The following is a 21,013-nucleotide window of genomic DNA, read 5'->3' as shown; positions in this document are numbered from 1 at the left end:
GAGGTTAGGAGATTGAGACCATCCTGGCTAACATGGTGAAACTCTGTCTCTACTAAAAATACAAAAAAATTAGCCGGGCGTGGTGGCAGTCACCTGTAATCTCACCTACTCGGGAGGCCGAGGCAGGAGAATGGTGTGAACCCGGGAGGCAGAGCTTGCAGTGAGCCTAGATCGCACCACTGCACTCCAGCCTGGGTGACAAAGTGAGACTCCGTCTCAAAAACAACAACAACAGAAACTGACGTTGAGCTGGGACTGCCATAGGGGTGGATGGCCACTAATAGCAGGTTTCCTGGCCTGCCACAGAGCCCATAGCATGATCGGGGTAGATGAATGCCCTTAGCTAGATTTCACCGGGACAGGACATGACAGGTGGCCTAGAGATGGAAACCTCCTGGGGGCAGGTCAGATCTCTTCATACTATTCCTGTTTCCTCCTCCTGACCAGGGCAGACACACTAGAGGAGGGGGGCTGAGGGAGGGATCCAACCTGGCAAAGGGGCTGAGGTGGTGAGATCTGGGAGTGCCCTAGGGTAGGCACTAGTCCCTTCACATCCTGGAGGCCAGGGCCTCTGTCTTCGCTGAGACACAATTGGCCTGCACATGGGCATGGGTATTTGGCCCCCAGATGTGGGGACAGCCTGTGCGGGGACAGCCTCATGGCATCCTTGAGCCTTTCTTGGCACCGCTGGCTTCCCAATAAACTCCTTAGCCTGACGTTCAAGGTCCCCACTACCAAACCTTCCAAACACAGCTGCTTCATCAGCCTCTCCTGCTCTCCCACCACGCCCCAGCCACACTGGGCTTCAGTTCCTAGAACACACCCAACCTTGCCCATGGCAGGGCCTTTGTAATTGCTCTTCCCTCTGCTAAAATGCTCTTCTCTCAAGGGCAAGTCTTATTCCCACTCACCTGTTTCCATCTGAGAAAGCTCTACTGGGGCAACACACTTGGCCTCTCACTCACAGACCAAAGCTATGCTTTGCTAAGTAGTTTATCAGGAATTGTGGCAAATTGTATTTTCAAAGAAGATACCCTCATCAGTATCTCCAATTCCACATGCTCGTTGGACCATTGTGACCTTGACACTCCTGCCCTGGAGTGGTGGGATCTATGTCCCTCTTCCTTCAGCCAGGATGTACCTTTGTGACAGCATTAAACAGCAGAATATGGTGAAAGTTGCTATGTGACTTCTGGATCATAAAAATGCCATGTGGGCCCAGGTGCGGTGGCTCACGCCTGTAATCCTAGCACTTTGGGAGGCTGAGGTGGGTGGATCATGAGATCAGGAGTTCAAGACCAGCCTGGCCAAAATGGTGAAACCCCATCTCTATTAAAAATACAAAAAAAAATAGGCTCGACGCCGTGGCTCATTCCTATAATCCCAGCACTTTGGGAGGCCGAGGCAGGTGCATCACCTGAGGTCAGGAGTTCAAGACCAGCCTGACCAACATGATGAAACCCTGTCTCTGCTAAAAATACAAAAATTAGCCCGGCGTGGTGGTGGGCGCCTGTAACCTCAGCTACTCAGGAGCCTGAGGCAGGAAAATTGCTTGAACCCGGGAGGCAGAGCCGAGATCGCACCACTGCACTCCAGCCTGGGTGACAAGCAAGACTCTGTCTCAAAAAAAAAAAAAAAAAAAAAAAAAAAAAAAGCCGGGCGCGGTGGCTCAAGCCTGTAATCCCAGCACTTTGGGAGGCCGAGGCGGGCGGATCACAAGGTCAGGAGATTGAGACCATCCTGGCTAACACGGTGAAACCCCATCTACTAAAAAGTACAAAAAACTAGCCGGGCGAGGTGGCGGGCGCCTGTGGTCCCAGCTACCCGGGAGGCTGAGGCAGGAGAATGGCGTGAACCCGGGAGGCGGAGCTTGCAGTGAGCTGAGATCCGGCCACTGCACTCCAACTTGGGCGACAGAGTGAGACTCCGTCTCAAAAAAAAAAAAAAAAAAAAAATTAGCCAGGCATGGTGGCAGGCGCCTGTAATCCCAGCTACTTGGGAGGCTGAGGCAGAGAATTGCTTGAACCCGGGAGACGGAGGTTGCAGTGAGCTGAGATTGTGTCACTGCACTCCAGCCTGGGCAACAGAACATGACTCCATCTCAAAAAAAAAAAAGAAAAGAAAAGAAAAAAAAAGCCACGTGGTTGGGACACTCTCCCCGGGAACCCAGCCATCATGCTATGAGGGAGCCAAGCCAGCCCAGGTGGAGAGACCATATGGAGAGGTCATGTGTAGATGTGCTGGCTCAGGGCCCTGCTGAGGTGCCAGCCTACAGCCAGCATCCACTTCCAGACGTGTACAACTCCAGATGATTCCAGCCCCAGCCATCAAGGCCCTCGTAGCCATTGAGTCTTTCCAGCTGAGGCCCCAGACTTCACAGGGCAGAGACGAGTCATCCCTGCCATGCCCTCTCTGACTTCCTGGCCCACAGAAACCATCAGCATCAGTTATTTTACGCACTAAACACCAGGTGGCCTGTCATGCAGGAACAGTGACTGGAACAATAAGGAAGTGTTATTTTGATTTCAATATACCTGATTCCTCATCTGGCTGTCTGTTGTGTCAGAACTTGGGCAAAGAAGAGGTTGTTATATATTGAAACCCAAACCCCAACCATCGTCCTTCAATTTGCAGCTCAAACGTCCTCTCAGAGAGACTTTCCCTAAGATCCCTATGCAGTTTAGATTTCTTTTCTTTTTTTCTTTTTCTTTTTTTTTTGTATTTTTTTTTTTTTTTTAGTAGAGACGGGGTTTCACCATGTTAGCCAGGATGGTCTCGATCTCCTGACCTCGTGATCTGCCCGTCTCGGCCTCCCAAAGTGCTACGATTACAGGCTTGAGCCACCGCGCCCGGCTTCTTTTTTTTTTTTTTTTTAAAAAAAAAAAAAAAAACAGGGTCTCTTATGGTCACCCAGACAGGAGTGCAGTGGTGCGATCTCGACTCACTGCAGCCTCAACCTCCTGCGTTCAAGCAACCACGCCTGGCTAATATTTTTATTTTTATTTTTATTTTTATTTTTATTTTTATTTTTAGTAGAGACGAGGTTTCACCATATTAGCCAGGATGGTCTCCATCTCCTGACCCCGCGATCTGCCCACCTTGGCCTCCCAAAGTGCTGGGATTACAGGCGTGAGCCACCGTGCCCGGCCTAAACCAGGTTTTTTTGTTGGTTTGTTTTTTCTTTTCAGACAGAGTCTCACTCTGTGGCCCAGGCTGGAGTGCAGTGGCGTGATCTCAGCTCATTGCAACCTCCACCCCCGAGGCTCCAGCGATCCTCCCACCTCAACCTTCTGAGTAACTGGGACTACAGGTGTGAGCCCACCACACCCAGCTAACGTCTTGTATTTTTTTGCAGAGATGGTTTCACCATGTTGCCCAGACTGGTCTCAAACTCCTGCACTCAAGTAATCCTCCCCCGCTCAGGCTCTCAAAGTGCTGGGATTACAGGTGTGAGCCACCACACCTGGCACCGGCAGTCTTTTTCAATCTGTGACAGTTCCTCAGTCTTTCCTTCTTTTTTGTGACCTTGACACTTTTGAAGAGTCCTATTCAGCTGCTTAGTAGAATGTCTTTCAAGTTGGATTTGTCCGAAATTTTCTTGGGATCAAATTGAAGTCATGAATTATGGGGAAAATGTCACAGAAGTGGTGTCATGCCTTCCTCAGTGCATCCTTGCAGAAGCACCTGATGTTGACATGTATGACCAACGACGTTAACCTTGATCAGTTATCTAGGGCAGTATCTACTGGACTTCTCCACTGTAAAATTATTATCTTAGGCTGGGCTCACGCCTGTAATCCCAGCACTTTGGGAGGCTGAGGCGGGCGGATCACAAGGTCAGGAGATCGAGACCATCCTGGCTAACACAGTGAAACCCCGTCTCTACTAAAAATACAAAAAAAAAAATTAGCCGGGCGCGGTGGCGGGCGCCTGTGGTCCCAGCTACTCGGGAGGCTGAGGCAAGAGAATGGCATGGGCCCGGGAGGCGGAGCTTGCAGTGAGCCGAGATAGTGCCACTGCACTCCAGCCTGGGCGACAGAGCAAGACTCTGTCTCAAAACAAACAAACAAACAAACAAAATACAAAAATTAGCCGGGCATGGTGGTGTGCATCCATACTCCCAGCTACTTGGAAGGCTGACGCAGGAGAATTGCTTGAACCCGGGAGGTGGAGGTTGTGGTGAGCCGAGACCGCGCCACTGCACTCCATCCTGGGTGATAAAGAGAGACTCCATCTCAAAAAAAAATTATTATTTTACTATGTGTAGTTATTAAATATACTTAGGGAGATACTTTGAAACTATGAAAATATCCTTTTTCTGGCCGGGCACGGTGGCTCAAGCCTGTAATCCCAGCACTTTGGGAGGCCGAGACGGGCGGATCACGAGGTCAGGAGATCGAGACCTGGCTAACATGGTGAAACCCCGTCTCTACTAAAAAAAATACAAAAAACTAGCTGGGCGAGGTGGCGGGCGCCTGTAGTCCCAGCTACTCGGGAGGCTGAGGCAGGAGAATGGCGTAAACCCGGGAGGCGGAGCTTGCAGTGAGCTGAGATCCGGCCACTGCACTCCAGCCCGGGCGACAGAGCAAGACTCCGTCTCAAAAAAAAAAAGAAAATATCCTTTTTCTGCTTGAAGTTTAACCCCTTGAATTGGGCATCCTTTGGTAGATCATTATCGTCACAGTCAGTGCTTAGTAAATTACAGTCATGATGATGATAATGGTGATGACGACGATGATGATAATGATGAACTGGATCCCAGAAGAGCACCTACCAGCCAGGTACCTGGAACTAGTGTTTCCTCTTGGAGCCTCACCTTTTTCATTCATAAAATGGGACAATCATGGATCTGACCTCACTGAGTTGTGGAAGTGTGTTGAACTGAGATACTGGCAGCAAAACACCCAGCACAGGATTTGACACATAGCAGGTATTTTGGGTAGGGAATGTCATTGCTAGGGGACTGAATTGTGCAGGGTGGGAGGTGGCCGTATGGGGCACCTGGGGGCTCCGGGTGGGAATGATCCTAAAGCAATCCCTGCAACTGTCTGTAGTCAACAAGCGGAGGAAGGTTGTCTCTGGATGTCAGGAAGGGAGTCTGAGAGAGTTTCCAAACTAGACCAGCTTTCTGGAGGAGGCGAATTCAGACAAACGAGGCTTGGAAGACATCACCAGAAGTCATTTGTGCAAAGTCTGGAGGTTGGAACAGAAAAGAGAGGTAGGCATTCACTGAGTCCTCATGCAACAATAGGTTTTGGTGACCAAAGCCACTCTCAGTAACCTCTTCCAGGACTGGGGACTAGGCTGCCAGGGGATGGCAGGTGCCTGAGTGCCCCTCTTCCCAATGCCAAGACATATGCAGGATTATCCCAGAAACTCTACCCAGCTGGATGAACGGAGTTGAACCCAAGTGTGGTGGGCATACATCTATTCATCCACTCTCTCATTTATTCAGCAAATATTTATTAAGCACCAACTATGTGCCAGGCTCTGGGCTGGACAGTGAGCACATGGCAGGGAACAAAGCAGTTCATGGAGCACCCATTCTAGAGGCAGAAAACATGGTAAGCAATCAAATAAACATGATGGCTCTGGCTACAACAAATTACCATAACAAATGCTCCATAACAAATTACCCCAAAACTTAGTGGCTTCAAACAACAACCATTTTACTATATCTCACAGATTCTGTGAGTCAGGGATTAAAGTGGATCATAGTTGAATAATTCTTCTGTTCCCTGTTTTTGTTTCTGTTTTGTTTTTGTTTTTTTCTTGAGTTAGAGTCTCACTCTGTAGCCCAAGATGGAGTGCAGTGGCATGATCTTGGCTCACTCCAAGCTTCACCTTCCTGAGTTCAAGCAATTCTCCTACCTCAGCCTCCCAATTAGCTGGGATTACAGGCATGCACCAACATGCCTGGCTAATTTTTTTTTTTTCTTTTTTAGACGGAGTTTTGCTCTTGTCACCCAGGCTGCAGTGCAGTGGCACGATCTCGACTCACTGCAACCGCCCCTTTCCAGCTTCTAGCAATTCTCCTGCCTCAGCCTCCTGAGTAGGTAGCTGGGATTACAGATGTCTGCCACCATGCCCGGCTAATTTTTTTGTATTTTTACAGGTGAGAGCCACGTGCCCAGCCAGCTAAGTTTTTTTGTATTTTTAGTGGAGATGGGGTTTCACCATGTTGACCAGGCTGGTCTCCAACTCCTGACCTCAGGTGTTCCACCCACCTCAGCCTCCCAAAGTGCTGCTATTAAAGGCGTGAGCCACCAGGCCCGGCCCCCATCTCCTTTTCCACCTGGTTTTTGTTGTTATCACCATTCACATCTGTAATTGTCCTCCGGGCAAGGAACTGAACCTCTCTGAACATACTGCACTTAGAATAGCTTATTGTCCTCATGACAGTTTTTGTTTGTTTGTTTTTATAATTAGAGACAAGGTCTCATTATGTTATCCACTCCTGGGCTCAAGTGATCCTCTCGCCTCAGCCTCCAAAGTAGCTGGGACTAGAAATGCACACTGGCACCCCTGGCTCAGTTTCTTTTCTTTTGTTTCTTTCTTTCTTTTTTTGAGACGGGGTCTGGCTCTGTCACCCAGGCTGGAGTGCGGTGGGACGATCACGCTGACTGAACTCTCCACCTCCCGGATTGAAGCAATTCTCGTGCCTTAGCCTCCTGAGTAGCTGGAATTACAGGTGTGCGCCACCATGCCTGGCAAACTTTTGTATTTTCAGTAGAGATGGGGTTGCACCACGTTGGTCAGGCTAGTCTCGAACTCCTGTCCTCAAATGATCCGCCCACCTCAGTCTCTCAAAGTGCTGGGATTACAAGCCTGAGCCACTGCGTCCAGCCTTATTTTCTTTCTTTCTCTTTTATTGTTCTTTCTTTCTTTCTTTTTCTTTCTCTCTCTCTCTCTCTCTCTCTCTCTCTTTCTTTTTTTTTTTTTTTGAGACGCCCGGCCTCCTCTCTCCCTTTCTTTTCTTTTCTTTTCTTTCTTTTTTTTTTTTTTTTTTTTGAGACCAAGTTTCGTTCTTGTTGCCCAGGCTGGAGTGCAATGGTGCCATCTTAGCTCACCAAAACCTCTGCCTCCTGGGTTCAAGCGATTCTCCTGCCTCAGCCTCCCGAGTAGCTGGGATTATAGGCATGTGCCACCACGCCCAGCTAATTTTTTTGTATTTTTTTTTAGTAGAGATGGGGTTTCTCCATGTTGGTCAGGCTGGTCTCAAACTCCCTACTGTCAGGCCTCTGAGCCCAAGCCAAGCCATCGCATCCCCTGTGACTTGCACGTGTACGCCCAGAGGGCCTGAACTAACTGAAGAATCACAAAAGAAGTGCAAACGCCCTGTCTCGCCTTAACCGATGACGTTCCACCACAAAAGAAGTGAAAATGACCGGTCCATGCCTTAAGCGATGATATTATCTTGTGAAATTCCTTTTCCTGGCTCAAAAAGCTCCCCCGCTGAGCACCTTGTGACCCCCCACTCCTGCCTGCCAGAGAACAACCCCCCTTTGACTGTACCCAAATCCTATAAAACGGCCCCACCCTTATCTCCCTTCACTGACTCTTTTCGGACTCAGCCCGCCTGCACCCAGGTGAAATAAACAGCCATGTTGCTCACACAAAGCCTGTTTGGTGGTCTCTTCACACAGACGCGCATGACACCAACCTCAGGTGATCCGCCTGCCTCGGCCTCCCAAAGTGCTGGGATTACAGGTGTGAGCCACTGCACCCGGCCATTTTATTTCTTAATGGCCTCAAATTTTTGACACTCTTCCTGTCAAAACGCGGGTGTATGTCTACTCCCCATGAACCTGAGAGGGCTTCTGTGACTGCTTGAACCAATAGATTACAGTGAAATGATGCTGTAATCCCAGCACTTTGGGAAGCCGAGCCAGGTGGATCAATTAAGCCCAGGAGTTTGAGACCAGCCTGGGCAACATGGTGAAAGAAAAAATACAAAAATGAGCTGGGCATGTACACCTGTAGTCCCAGTTACTTGGGAGGCTGAGGTGGGAGGATCACTTTAGCACTTTGAGAGGCCCTAGTTGGAAGGACTGCTGGAGCCCAGGAGTTCGAGACGAGCCTGGACAACAAAGTATGACCCCGTCTCTATAAAAAAAAAAAAAAAAAAAAAAGGCCGGGCGCGGTGGCTCAAGCCTGTAATCCCAGCACTTTGGGAGGCCGAGACGGGCGGATCACAAGGTCAGGAGATCGAGACCATCCTGGCTAATATGGTGAAACCCCGTCTCTACTAAAGAATGCAAAAAACTAGCCGGGCGACGAGGCGGGAGCCTGTAGTCCCAGCTACTTGGGAGGCGGAGGCAGGAGAATGGCGTAAACCTGGGAGGTGGAGCTTGCAGTGAGCTGAGATCCGGCCACCGCACTCCAGCCTGGGCGACAGAGCCAGACTCCGTCTCAAAAAAAAAAAAAATTAGCCAGGCATGATGGCATACACCTTGGTCCCAGCTACATGGGAGGCTGAGGCGAGAGGATCACTTCAGCCCAAGAGTTCAAGGCTGAAGTGAGTCATGATGGCACCACAGTACTCCATCCAGCCTACAGACTGAGACCCTGTCTCAAAAAAAGAAAAAAAAAAAAAAGAAGAAGGAGATGGGATGGTCGGGGAAGACCCTCTGAGCTAACCTTTGCGCTGAAAGCTGAAGGACATGAAGATTTGCAGGGTGTAGAATTTGAGGCACAGGCAAAGTCTCCCCAGTTAGGAAAGTGCAACTGAAAGGAAACCAAAGTGACTGGAGGGGAGTGGGAAAGGGAGAATTAGGGGAAGTGGGTGGATGTAGGCAGGAACCAGGCCTTACTGTGCCTTGTAGGCTATGGTAACAAATTAGGATTTTATTCCAAGAGTAACAAATGCTACAGGGAGCATTTAAGTGGGCAAGTGACATGATCCTTATATTTTTTAGAAGGATCCCTCTGGCTATCATGTGGAGAATGAGGGGGAAATGGAAGCAGGGTGACTGAGGAGGCTACTGCAGTATCCCAGTGAGATGACGGGCACCAGGGTAATGGCTAAGGGGAAGGGCAGAAATGCGTAAATTTCAGATATATTTAGAAGTTAAGGCTGGGCACAGTGGCTCATGCCTGTAATCCCAACACTTTGGGAGGCCGAGGCAGGTGGATCACCTGAGGTCAGGAGTTCGAGACCAGCCTGGACAACATGGTAAAACCCCATCTCCACTAAAAACAAAAAAACTAGCCGAGCGTAGTGGCACATGCCTGTAATCCCAGCTACTCAGGAGGCTGAGGCAGTAGAATTGCCTGAACCTGGGAGGCGGAGGTTGCAGTGAGCCAAGATCCTGCCACTACACTCTAGCCTGGGCAACAGAGCAAGACTCTGTCTCAAAAAAAGTGGTAAGACCAGGTTCACTGGCTGACGTCTATAATCTCAGCATTTTGGGAGGCCAAGGCAAGTGGGTCAGTTGAGCCCAGAAATTTGAGACCAAGGCCGGGTGCGGTGGCTCAAGCCTGTAATCCCAGCACTTTGGGAGGCCGAGACGGGTGGATCACGAGGTCAGGAGATCGAGACCATCCTGGCTAACCCGGTGAAACCCCGTCTCTACTAAAAAAATACAAAAAACAAAACAAAACAAAACAAAAACTAGCCAGGCGAGGTGGCGGGCACCTGTAGTCCCAGCTACTCGGGAGGCTGAGGCAGGAGAATGGCGTAAACCCGGGAGGCGGAGCTTGCAGTGAGCTGAGATCCGGCCACTGCACTCCAGCCTGGGCGACAGAGCGAGACTCCGTCTCAAAAAAAAAAAAAAAAAAAAAAAAAATTGAGACCAGCCTGGGCAACACGACGAAACAAAAAATACAAAAATTAGCCGGGTGTGGTGGTATACACCTGTAGTCTCAGCTACTTGGGAGGCTGAGGTGGGAGGATCACTTGAGCCCAGGAGACAGAGGTTGCAGTGAGCCAAGACTGCACCACTGCACTCCAGCCTGGTCCACAGAGTGAGACTGTCTTTGGTGGGGTGGAGGGAAAGAGTTAGAGTTGGCAGGACTTGGAGGTGCAATGAGTGTGAATGTGTATTTGTCTTGGGATGGTTTTCTTTTTTTTTTTTTTTTTTTGAGATGTAGTCTCACTCTGTCGCCCAGGCTGGAGTGCAGTGGCACAATCTCGGCTCACTACAAGCTCCGCCTCTCAGGTCCACGCCATTCTCCTGCCTCAGCCTCCCAAGTAGCTGGGACTACAGGTGCCCACCACCACACCCGGCTAATTTTTTGTATTTTTAGTAGAGACGGGGTTTCACCATGTTAGAAAGGATGATCTCGATCTCCTGATCTCGTGATCTGCCCGCCTTGGCCTCCCAAAGTGCTGGGATTACAGGTGTGAGCCACTGCGCCCAGCGGGATGGTTTTCAAAGAGCATCCTGGGCTTCTAGTTTGCCCAGATTCTTTTATTTGTTTGTTTGTTTGTTTTTTGTTTTTGACAGAGTCTTGCTCTGTTGCCCAGGCTGGAGTGCAGTGACCAGATCTCAATATGCCCCCTCCCTGTTTTTTCTTCTTCTTTCTCCTTCTTCCTTCTTCCTCCTCCTCCTCCTCCTTCTTCTTCCTTCTTCTTCTTTTCTCTCTCTCTCTCTTTTTCTTCTGCCTCTTGGATTCAAGCAATTCTCCTGCCTCAGCCTCCCAAGTAGCTAGGATTACAGGTATGGGCCACCACGCCCAGCTAATTTTTGTATTTTCAGTAGAGACAGGGTGGCACCATGTTGGTCAGGCTCGAACTCCTGACCTCGTGATCACCCACCTTGGCCTCCCAAAGTGCTGAGATGACAGGCGTGAGCCAGCGCGCCCGGCTGCCCAGATTCTAAAACCAGCCTAGAAGACAATTTTAAGAGTAAAATATATCTTGTTAATCTTCAAAATGAGAAGGAAATATATTCTCATGCCTCACTCCCAGAATCACTTCCAAGGCTATGACCTTAGCCCAAGAGGCCAGGTCTGAGGGATTCTGGGCAAGTCACCGAACTCTAGGCTTTCCTTTTCCTATCTCTACAATGAGTGCGCTGGGTTAAGCTGTATGTAAGGGACCTCCCAGTTCTGATTATTCTGTTTAATCAAAATAGACTCCAGATCGGGCACAGTGGCTCATGCCTGTAATCCCAGCACTTTGGGAGGCTGAGGTGGGCGGATCACGAGGTCAGAAAATCGAGACCATCCTGGCTAACACGGTGAAACCCCGTCTCTACTAAAAAAATACAAAAAATTCCTGTAATCCCAGCACTTTGGGAGGCCGAGACGGGCGGATCACGAGGTCAGGAGATTGAGACCATCCTGGCTAACAACACGGTGAAACCCCGTCTCTACTAAAAAATACAAAAAAAGAAACTAGCCGAGCGAGGTGGCGGGCGTCTGTAGTCCCAGCTACTCCGGAGGCTGAGGCAGGAGAATGGCGTGAACCCGGGAGTCGGAGCTTGCAGTGAGCCAAGATAGCGCCACTGCACTCCAGCCTGGAAGACAGAGGGAGACTCCGTCTCAAAAAAAAAAAAAAAATAAAAATAAAAATAAAAAAAATTAGCCAGACGTGGTGGCGGGCACCTGTAGTCCCAGCTACTTGGGAGACAGAGGCAGGAGAATGGCATGAACCTGGGAGGTGGAGCTTGCAGTGAGCAAAGACGCACCACTGCACTCCAGCCTGGGCGACAGAGCAAGACTCCGTCTCAACAACAAAAAAAATCCAACCTAGTAATGTTTAAATTGTGCATCACCTAGGATGCAGCCATCCTACTCCTTTTAACACATATTCACTGGAGATAGGTGCCAAGGCATTCAGAGCAGCACTGATGATAACAGCTACGCCCATGAAACAATTCAAAGGTCCATCACAGGAGCTTGGGGCAATAAATCACATAATAGAATACTACAAAGTGGGGTGGGCGCGGTGGCTCACGCCTGTAATCCCTGCACATTGGGAGGCCGAGGTGGGCGGATCACCTGAGGTCGGGAGTTCGAGACCAGCCTGACCAACATGGAGAAACCCTTCTCTACCAAAAATACAAAATTAGGGCGTGGTGGTGGGAGCCTGTAATCCTACTACTCGGGGGGCTGAGGCAGCAGAATCGCTTGAGCCCAGGAGACGGAGTTTGCAATCAGCCGCTGCGCTCCAGCCTGGGCTACCAAAAAAAAAAAAGAAAAAAGAAATTTCCAAGATTAGCCCAAGATCCCCTCCTTTAAAAGGGAGGGAATGAGGCTTATAGGGGGTTGTCACAAGAAAGGAAGAGGAAAGAGGATGAGAATGGGGGAAACGGTAGCGAAGGGGGCCCTGGAAGAGGGAGCTGAACTTTCTTGTGGGCACAACTCTTCTCTCTCCTAATATGCTTACAACTCTGGCTGCAGTTCCCAAGGCGTCCACTAGAGGTCACCAAGGCATCAGCCTCCGCCTCTCGCAGCAACCAGGTCGCCTTTCTCGCCCACGGTGGCGCAGCCCGGGTTCTGCTCGGGAGGGGGCGCTGGTGGCCACAGGAAGACGGGAGCCGGGTACAGCGCCTGCGTTTGCAGCTGCATGGATGAGACCAGCTGCTCTGGACAGCGCTGGCCCGCCTCCCAGCTCTTCTCTGCTGCCCAGATATTTTAGGGTCTCAAACCCAAAAGCCGGGCCGGACAGGGTGGCTCACGCCTGTAATCCCAGCGCTTCGGGAGGCCGAGGCGGGAGGACTGTTTGAGCCCAGGATTTTGAGGCCAGCCTAGGCAACCATGCAAGACCCTGTCTCTATTAAAACAATAACAGGCCGGGCGCGGTGGCTCATGCCTGTAATCTCAGCACTTTGGGAGGCCGAGGCGGGTGGATCACCTGAGGTCAGGAGTTGGAGACCATGTTGGCCAATATGGTGAAACCCCATCTCTACTAAAAATTCAAAAATTAGCCAGGCGTGGTGGCAGGTGCCTGTAATCCCAGCTACTCAGGAGGCTGAGGGTGCAGCGAGCCGAGATCGCACCATTGCACTCCAGCTTGGGAAAGAGCAAAACTCTGTCTCAAAAAATAAAATAAAATAGGCAGTCTGTGATGGCTCACACCTTAATCCCAGCACTTTGGGAGGCCGAGGTGGACAGATTACGAGGTCAACAAATTGAGACCATCCTGGCCAACATGATGAAACCCCATCTCTACTAAAAATACAAAAAATTAGCTGGACGTGGTGTTGCACGCCATAATTCCAGCTACTCGGGAGGCCGGGGCAGAAGAATTGCTTGAACCCAGGAGGCAGAGGTTGCAGTGAGTCGAGATCGTGTCACTGCACTCCAGCCTGGCGACAGAACGAGACTCCATCTCAAAAAAAAAAAAAAAAAAAAAAAAATTAGCTGGGCGTGGTGGCAGGTGCCTGTAACCCCAGCTACTTGGGAGGCTGAGGCAGGAGAATCACTTGAACCCAGGAGGCGGGGGTTGCAGTGAGCTGAGACGGCGCCATTGCGTTCCAGCCTGGGCGACAAGAAGGAAACTCCGTCTCAAAAAATATATAAATAAAAATAAATCAATAAAATAAAAGAATAAAATAACAAACCCAAGAAACGAACAGCACCCACAGACACGATTCTTCCTGTCTTCTACAGCTGTACCTTCAAACTTGGGCCCTGCTCTGTCTCCTCTAAAGGAGAGGATCTAGGTTTGTACAGCCTCTAAGGAAAAGAATACAACATATTGCAAATCTTGCAAAACACAGAAATCATGTGAACACATGGCTGATACTCTTTCCAGGTGAGGAGGCTTGAAGTTTAAGCTTCAGTAATTTCCAGGTAAATGCACCTCTGATTACACATATGCATATTTATCTACTGCATGTCTCCCACTAAGAATGTAAGTTCCAAGACGGCAAAAATTTGTATCTGAATTGTTAATTCCTGGGACCCTGTTCCTAGTATATTGTAGAAGCTTTATAAACTATTTGTTGAAAGAACCAGTTGGGGCTATTAGTTTTCCAGGTAGAAGTACAATGGCCTAGCCTGAGGCTTGAGGAGTGCGAAGGTTTGGGATGCTATCACTGAAACCTCAAAACAGTGAGTATAATACTCATTTAAAAGCTGGGAATGAGGCCAGCCGTGGTGGCTCACGCCTGTAATCCCAGCACTTTGGGAGGCCGAGGTGGGCGGAGCACGAGGTCAGGAGGTTGAGACCATCCTGGGCAACATGGTGAAACCCCGTCTCTACTAAAAACACAAAAATTAGCTGGGCGTGGTGGCGCACACCTGTAATCCCAGCTAGTTGGGAGGCTGAGGCAGGAGAATTGCTTGAACCTGGGAGGCAGAGGTTGCAGTGAGCCGAGATCATGCCACTGCACTCCAGCCTAGCAACAGAGGGAGTCTCCGTCTCAAAAACAAAACAAAACAAACAAACAAAAAAACCTGCGGATGGCAGGGTGCAGTGGCTCATGCCTGTAATCCCAACAATTTGGGAGGCCGAGGCACATGGATCACCTGAAGTCAGTAGTTCGAGACCAACCTGGCCAACATGTAGAAACCCCGTCTCTACTAAAAAATATGCCCGCCAAAAATTGCTTGAACCCAGAAGGCGGAGGTTGGCAACAGAGTGAGACTCCATCTCAAAAAAAAAAAAAAAAAAATGCTGGGGATCCTGAGAGCCCAGGAGGTGAAGCAGGTGCCCAACCAGAAGTGGCACTGGGCCTAGAACCTGCATCTGCCTTACCTCTCACCCTGCCTTTGCTCCCAGCCACTGTCCCCCACTTAACTACTCTTGCACAAGGCCTTGATGCAACCGGTACTGGCCTGGGGCACCCTGCTTGAGGACAGTGTTGGGAAGGAGGTTTTGCAAGAGTTGCAGCAGGAAGCAGCACCAGCCAGGGCGGGTCCAGGGAGATAAGGGCACCCTCGCCCCTCCCTGTGCTCCTCCTGGCCTTCTGGTTTCCTCTTCCCTTCCCTTTCCTGGAAAGTGGCGCCCGCCTGGACCCTGGCCCCAGCCTCGCCCAGCTCCTGGCCTGGCCCTGTGACTCACCTCCTTTCTTTCTGGCAGCTGTGCTGGGATATGAGGCCTGCCTGCCACCAGGAAGGCCTGCTGTGTGTGACCCTGGGCAGCAGGGAGTTCTCTCTGGCTGGCAGTTCCTGGTGCTCAATAAGAGTGACTGGCATGGGTCAGGTGTGGTGGCTCACGCCTGTAACCTCAGTACTTTGGGAGGTTGAGGCGGGCGGATCACCTGAGGTCAGGAGTTCGGGACTGGCCTGGGCAACATGGTGAAACCTCATTTCTACTAAATATACAAAAATTAGCCAGATGTGGTGGTGCACTTCTGTAATCCCAGCTACTCAGAAGGCTGAGGCACGAGAATTGCTTGAACTCGGGAGGCGGAGGTTGCAGTGAGCCAAGATCATGCCACTGCACTCCAGCCTGGGTGACACAGCGAGACTCTGTCTCAAAAAAAAAAAAAAGAAAAAAAAAAGCCAGGAACAGTGGCTCATGCCTATAATCCCAGTACTTTGGGAGGCTGAGGCGGGTGGATCACCCGAGGTCAGGAGTTTGAGAGCAGCCTGGCCAACATGGTAAAACCCCGTCTCTACTAAAAATACAAAAATTAGCTGGGTGTGTTGGCAGATGCCTGTAATCCCAGCTTCTTGGGAAGCTGAGGCAGAAAAATTGCTTGCAACTGGGAAGTGGAGGTTGCAATGAGTCGAGATCGCCCCATTGCACTCCAGTCTGGGTGACAAGAGGAAAATTCTGTCTAAAAAAAAAAAAAAGACATTCCCCAGTGTGGGTTGCAAAGGTTGTGAAAAGTGTGTATTTCTTGCATTTATCTGATTTATGCTTTTTTTTTTTTTTTTTTTTTTTGAGACGGAGTCTTGCTCTGTCGCCCAGGCTGGAGTGCAGTGGCCGGATCTCAGCTCACTGCAAGCTCTGCCTCCCGGGTTTATGCCATTCTCCTGCCTCAGCCTCCTGAGTAGCTGGGACTACAGGCGCCTGCCACCTCGCCCGGCTAGTTTTTTGTATTTTTTAGTAGAGACGGGGTTTCACGGTGTTAGCCAGGATGGTCTCGATCTCCTGACCTCGTGATCCGCCTGTCTTGGCCTCCCAAAGTGCTGGGATTACAGGCTTGAGCCACCGCGCCCGGCCACTGATTTATGCTTTTAAAACAAACATAATGACCAGGTTATTATTTCAGTTGGAAATAAGATGAAAGGCTTTATCAACTGGAATACTGTGGGAACACGAGGCCCCCTCATAAGCCTGATTTGGACAAGTCTGATTTCTGGAAAGTCCTCTAAGTCAATGTGCAATGTGGCCTTGGGCAGGTCACCTCACCTCTTTGATGCCTCCGTTTTCTCATCTGAAAAGTGAATATAGGCTGCGCATGGTGGCTCACTTCTGTAATCTCAGCTCTTTGGGAAGCTGAGGCGGGCAGATCCCTTGAGGTCAGGAGTTTGAGACCAGCCTGGCCAACATGGTGAAAACTCTTTTCTACAAAAACATACAACAATTAGCTGGGCATGCTGGCACGTGCCTGTAATCTCAGGGACTCAGGAGGCTGAGGCAGGAGGACCGCTTGAACCTGGGAGGTGGAGGCTGCAGTGAGCCAAGATTGTGCCACTGCACCCCAGCCTGGGGAACAGAGGAAGACTCTGTCTCAAGAAACCCCCCTCCCCAAAAAAAGTGAATATAGCAGTAGGCCCACACCTGGCAGGGCTGTTGAGACAATCCACTCAAAACACTTTATTGCAACATGCACTAAGTATCTACCGTGAGCCTGTGCTGTGCTTTTTAGGTGCATTGGTTCAATTAATCGTTGAGGCCTAGGTTCTGAAGTCCACTTTCCAAAAACCAAAAGAGGCTCTGACAGGTGAAGTGATGAGCATCAAGGCTGATTCTGGGCTTGGGTTCTACCTGCCTCGCTACTAAAATGTTAGCCTACTACTCTTGTGGTAGTGGTGGTTGTTACTGTTATTAAAATGAGTGTATGATGATAGCACTGGCCTCGTTAAAGTTCTGACGATTAAATGAATTGATATTGTAAAGAGTTTAGTATGGTGCCTAGCACATAATAAGCTCTCCATATTTCTTAAATAATATTAACATTACATCCCCGGAAAGGCAGAGTTCAGTGCTCAAGAAACTTGGTCCTGGGGTTTCTCGGCATCTTCCACCCCAGCTCCTGGCTGCGGCCTGTCCAGGAGAGGTTAAAGAGTTAATGATTTCCAAAGGAGCAGGGTTTTGTGTGCTACACGCACACACACCGGTGGCCTCTGTCCCCCTCCCTCCCTCTGCGAGGCCCGGAGCCTCTTATGCAAGCCGCCGGCGCCCGCCGGTTCCCAGGCCCGGCTGCAGCTGCGGGCGGAGGGGCAGGGCGGGGGCGGCGCGCTGTTTGTCTAGCGCGGCCGTGCCAAAGACTGCGGGCCCCAGACAGCCAGGCGCCTCTGTACACCTGGGGATGCTCAGGTTAAATAGCTCCGCATTCCTCGGGCCCAGCTGATGGAAACGCTCCCAGGCCGCCGCAGAGCCGGCCTCCAGATGGGCTGGGCCTGGGCCAAAGGGGAAAAGAGGGGAACGTGGAATCCAGAGTGTGCCTGAATGGCGGGGGAGGTGGCCCAGGCCCCTGCCGCAGCCCCTTCCTCCCCTGGAAGAAAGGCCCTGCATGTCGGAGTACGCGAGGGGGAGGGAACCTGCTTACGTTCCCGTGGGTGGGCTTGCAGGCGAGGGCCCACAAGTGAGGGAGTGCGTGCACACGTGTGCCTCCGAGGACACTCCAAGGATGCACAGGCGACAATTAATCATGATAATATATAACTGTGCAACATTGTGCCAAGCATTGTGCTAAACGTTTTACCCACTTACTTTCATTTATTCTGTACTACTTTCCGTGAGGTTAGTAATATGGATACAGCAGCCGGTGGAGAGGGGGTAGTAAAGAACACAAATCGCCTGCAAATACTGTGTTTGATAAAAGCCATAAACTGCTTGTGGAGGGGGTGTAACTGGCTTAACGTTACTGCTCAAGGAAACTAATCTTTCATTGGATTTTCTGTTCATCCCGTCTGTGAGCTTGTTCCTTCTGCTGTAAAACTGGGACCACAATCCTGCCTTAAGCCCCACAGGGATCCATGAAATCGTTTTTGTAAAGGGTTGAGTTGAGCAGAGCCAGGGTTCTGGTGCTAGGGGCTATTTATTTTATTCTATCGTTTATTGACAAAATGTATGAATAGCCCTTACCTTTCTGGGACAAGTTATTTGCCATTCCTGGGACTCAGTTTCTCCGTATGTAATACATGGGGATTTACCTGGCATCTATTCTTGAGGGTTGGTGCCCCCAGGACCTAATGATAGCCCAGGGAGTTGCCACGTGAACTTTTGAGGAAGGATTTGCCCAAACACAGCTGTCCCCACCTTCACTCCAGATCCGCAGAGGCCCAGGAATGCCAACCAATCTATAGAACAATTATACACACAGAAACCCACAGTGTGGTTCTGTGGCCCCCAGACATTCAAACCCATCCATCATCCCAGACCCATGCAGAGATGCCCACAATGCATTTAGGCAGAACACACAAGCCCAAACAGCTGGAGGTTCCACACTTATCTGCAGAACACATGTGCTCTATTTGCCCTTCTCCACACAGCCCCAAGCATACCCCTACTTACACCCCCAGGCCTATATGTGAACAGTTGGCCCATCCCCACTGTGGAGTAGCAGGGGGAGACCAGCTTACTCCTGTTACATACACAGGAGTAGACACCCATACATGCTCCCCAGAGTAGAAATCCACATACATGTCCAGGCAGATAGGCCGTTGCCAATGACATATTTATCCTGCTCAGGAGCTGGGGAATGAGATTCCACTCCTCAGATCCTACACAGGAGCCCTGGGGTTGGGGGGAGATTTGTTTGAGCTGCCAACAGAGCCAGGCCAGGGTGATGGGGCTGAGTCTGGACCTAGAGCAGGTGTCCCAGCAGTTGTGCCCAACCTGGCCCTGCCAACTTGCTCACCCACTTGGATGAGCCAGGAGCCCCAGGGCAGCCTGCTGGAACCCAGAGATAGGCTGTTGGGGGAGGCACCTCCTACTGGGGAATGGGGTGATAGAATCACTGCCTCTCACAAGCTATGGCCCTAAGCAAGTGCTTTACCACTGGGTCTCATTTTATCCACATCTTGGCAAGGAAGTGGGTGGTCCAGCGACCAGGTTCTCCAACTTAAATGGGTTGCTCAATACTCCAACACAGAGGGGCCCTGGCAGGTTCATCTGCATTTTAACAACCTCCCCAGGTGATCCAGATGGCCCAATGATCACTTTGAAAAACCCCAAAGGTCTAGAGTATTTAGTTTTATAACACTAGGGAGCAGGGAAATGGCCGGTGACGGTGGGGGAAGAATAGACTTTAAAGACACCGGAAACACTCATTCAGGCCGGTAAGAGCAACAGTCCAGATGTAGCCCTCCAATTCTCCTCCCAGAACTAGCTGTGAAGAGGGTCAGGGGTCAACCCCCAGCCCAGGCCCCTCCCCTCAATCCAAAAAGTCACTGCAACTTTACCACCATCTAAATTATTTGTTTAATAACAAAGAAACAGCCCCACATAACTATTGTAAAACAATATTCTCAGTCGGTGATCATTGTAATATACAATACAAAGCAATTTCCTCAGAAATCTGAGAAGCACCAAACGTGACCATTTTTAAAAATGTCTGCTTTTCAAAAAATAGAAACACACGAGTGGAATCCCACCCCCTAAAGTCTCCGGTGACTAGTAGGTGTGGAGAAAGGGTCGCCCTCTCCTCTCCAGTCCCTCAGCCCTAGGCTGGATGCTGTAAGGGCTCAGTGGCCGCCGATTTGTCTAGTTCGCCCCCAGATCCGACGAGGCGCGTTGGAGAGACCACAGAGCACTTAATTCCTCTTGCCCCCGGATGGCTGGGGTGCGCCGATCCCTGGGGAATGCGCTTCAGCGACACAAGATGCGATCGTCCGTAGGAACGCATGCCGCCTGTGAAAACGAGAAAAGAGGTGAGAAGGGCGCGTTGGGGGGGGGGACGCCGCTCCGAGTGCAGCGGACGCCCCCTTCCCCAGGAGTACACGACGGGGGAACGCTTTTTCCAGGCTCCTTAGGCACCCCCGCATAGCCAGCTACCCGCAAAGATGGGACGGAACTGGTGCAAGCGCCCACGCCCTCTCTGGCCTCAGTTTTCCCGTCGGCATAAGGATAATCTAGTGGTCGGATCTGGATCTCACCTCGGCCGTCAGGGCGCTGATCTCGCCGTTGAGGGTGCTTAGTGGAGCCCGGACCGGCAGCCCTCGGCCCCCGGGGGTCCCGACTTCGGATTCCGAATTCAGCTCCAACTGCAGGTCCCTGATGTAGTCGATGACGTGCTGGAGGATCTCCACCTTGCTCACCTTGCGGTTCTGGGGCAGGGTGGGCACCAGCTCCTTGAGGCGTGAGTAGCAGCCGTTCATGTCGTAGAGCAGCACGTTCACCTGCTGCTCGTCAAGCAGGGCAGGCAGGCGCGCCCCGGCGCCCCCGGCGCAGCGCGAAATGGCCACGCTCTGCTCAGACAGGCAGCGCACCACCTCGCCCGCGCCGCCCGCTGCCTTGCCGGCCTTCAGCGCGCAGCTGGGGCCTGCGGCGGCGGCGGTGCTGCCACTGGCTACTTTCATGATTCCTGGCGACTGGCTGAAACGGAATGGGCAAAGCGAACGGAGAAGGCGGGAGCCCGAAGCAGAGGTAAAAAACGGAGCAGTTAAGAACGTGGAATGAAAGCTCGGAGACACCGCAGGTCTTTCATAAACCTGCCACGGCCCCCGGAGGGGCGGGCTCAGAACGTTCAAAAGCAGCCAATGGGCAGCATGGGGGCGTGGTCCGCGCTCCTAGGTGCCGCCTTATGCTTTTCTAGTGCACCCTCTCAATCTGGAAAGACTACCCGAGTTTCAAGAACAGCTAGGGAGGGTGGGTGGGTGGCAGGGCACCGGGCAGGGCAGCGGGTGGAGGCGAGGGCTGCACTGGGCTCCTCGTGAAGGAGGCAAGGAAGCTAAGCCGGCATTGCCTTATAATGAAAAGACCTCAGGTATCAGTTTCTCC

At 51.0% G+C, this 21,013-nt stretch overlaps 1 protein-coding gene across 1 annotated transcript; it reads right to left on the bottom strand.

The window, feature by feature from the left end:
- Window positions 1–19,471: 19,471 nt before the first annotated feature.
- Window positions 19,472–20,701, bottom strand: ID1 (inhibitor of DNA binding 1, HLH protein). The gene is made up of 2 exons (XM_010352800.1): window positions 20,170–20,701; window positions 19,472–19,924 (listed from the first exon to the last, which is right to left on the bottom strand). Exons 1-2 carry the CDS (start codon window positions 20,590–20,592, stop codon window positions 19,883–19,885), a joined length of 465 nt encoding a protein of 154 aa, XP_010351102.1. The 5' UTR covers window positions 20,593–20,701; the 3' UTR covers window positions 19,472–19,882.
- Window positions 20,702–21,013: the final 312 nt, after the last annotated feature.

The sequence above is a fragment of the Rhinopithecus roxellana genome, chromosome 13, assembly GCF_007565055.1.
Source record: "Rhinopithecus roxellana isolate Shanxi Qingling chromosome 13, ASM756505v1, whole genome shotgun sequence".
Taxonomy (NCBI): domain Eukaryota; kingdom Metazoa; phylum Chordata; class Mammalia; order Primates; family Cercopithecidae; genus Rhinopithecus; species Rhinopithecus roxellana.
This window is presented reverse-complemented; position numbering and strand designations above follow the sequence as displayed.

Excerpts from the sequence above, each read along its gene's own strand:
- ID1 (XM_010352800.1), bottom strand. The coding sequence starts at position 20,592 with ATGAAAGTAGCCAGTGGCAGCACCGCCGCCGCCGCAGGCCCCAGCTGC. Across the intron at positions 19,925-20,169 it reads TCAGCGCCCTGACGGCCGAG|GCGGCATGCGTTCCTACGGA; the intron begins GTGAGATCCAGA and ends TCGTTTTCACAG.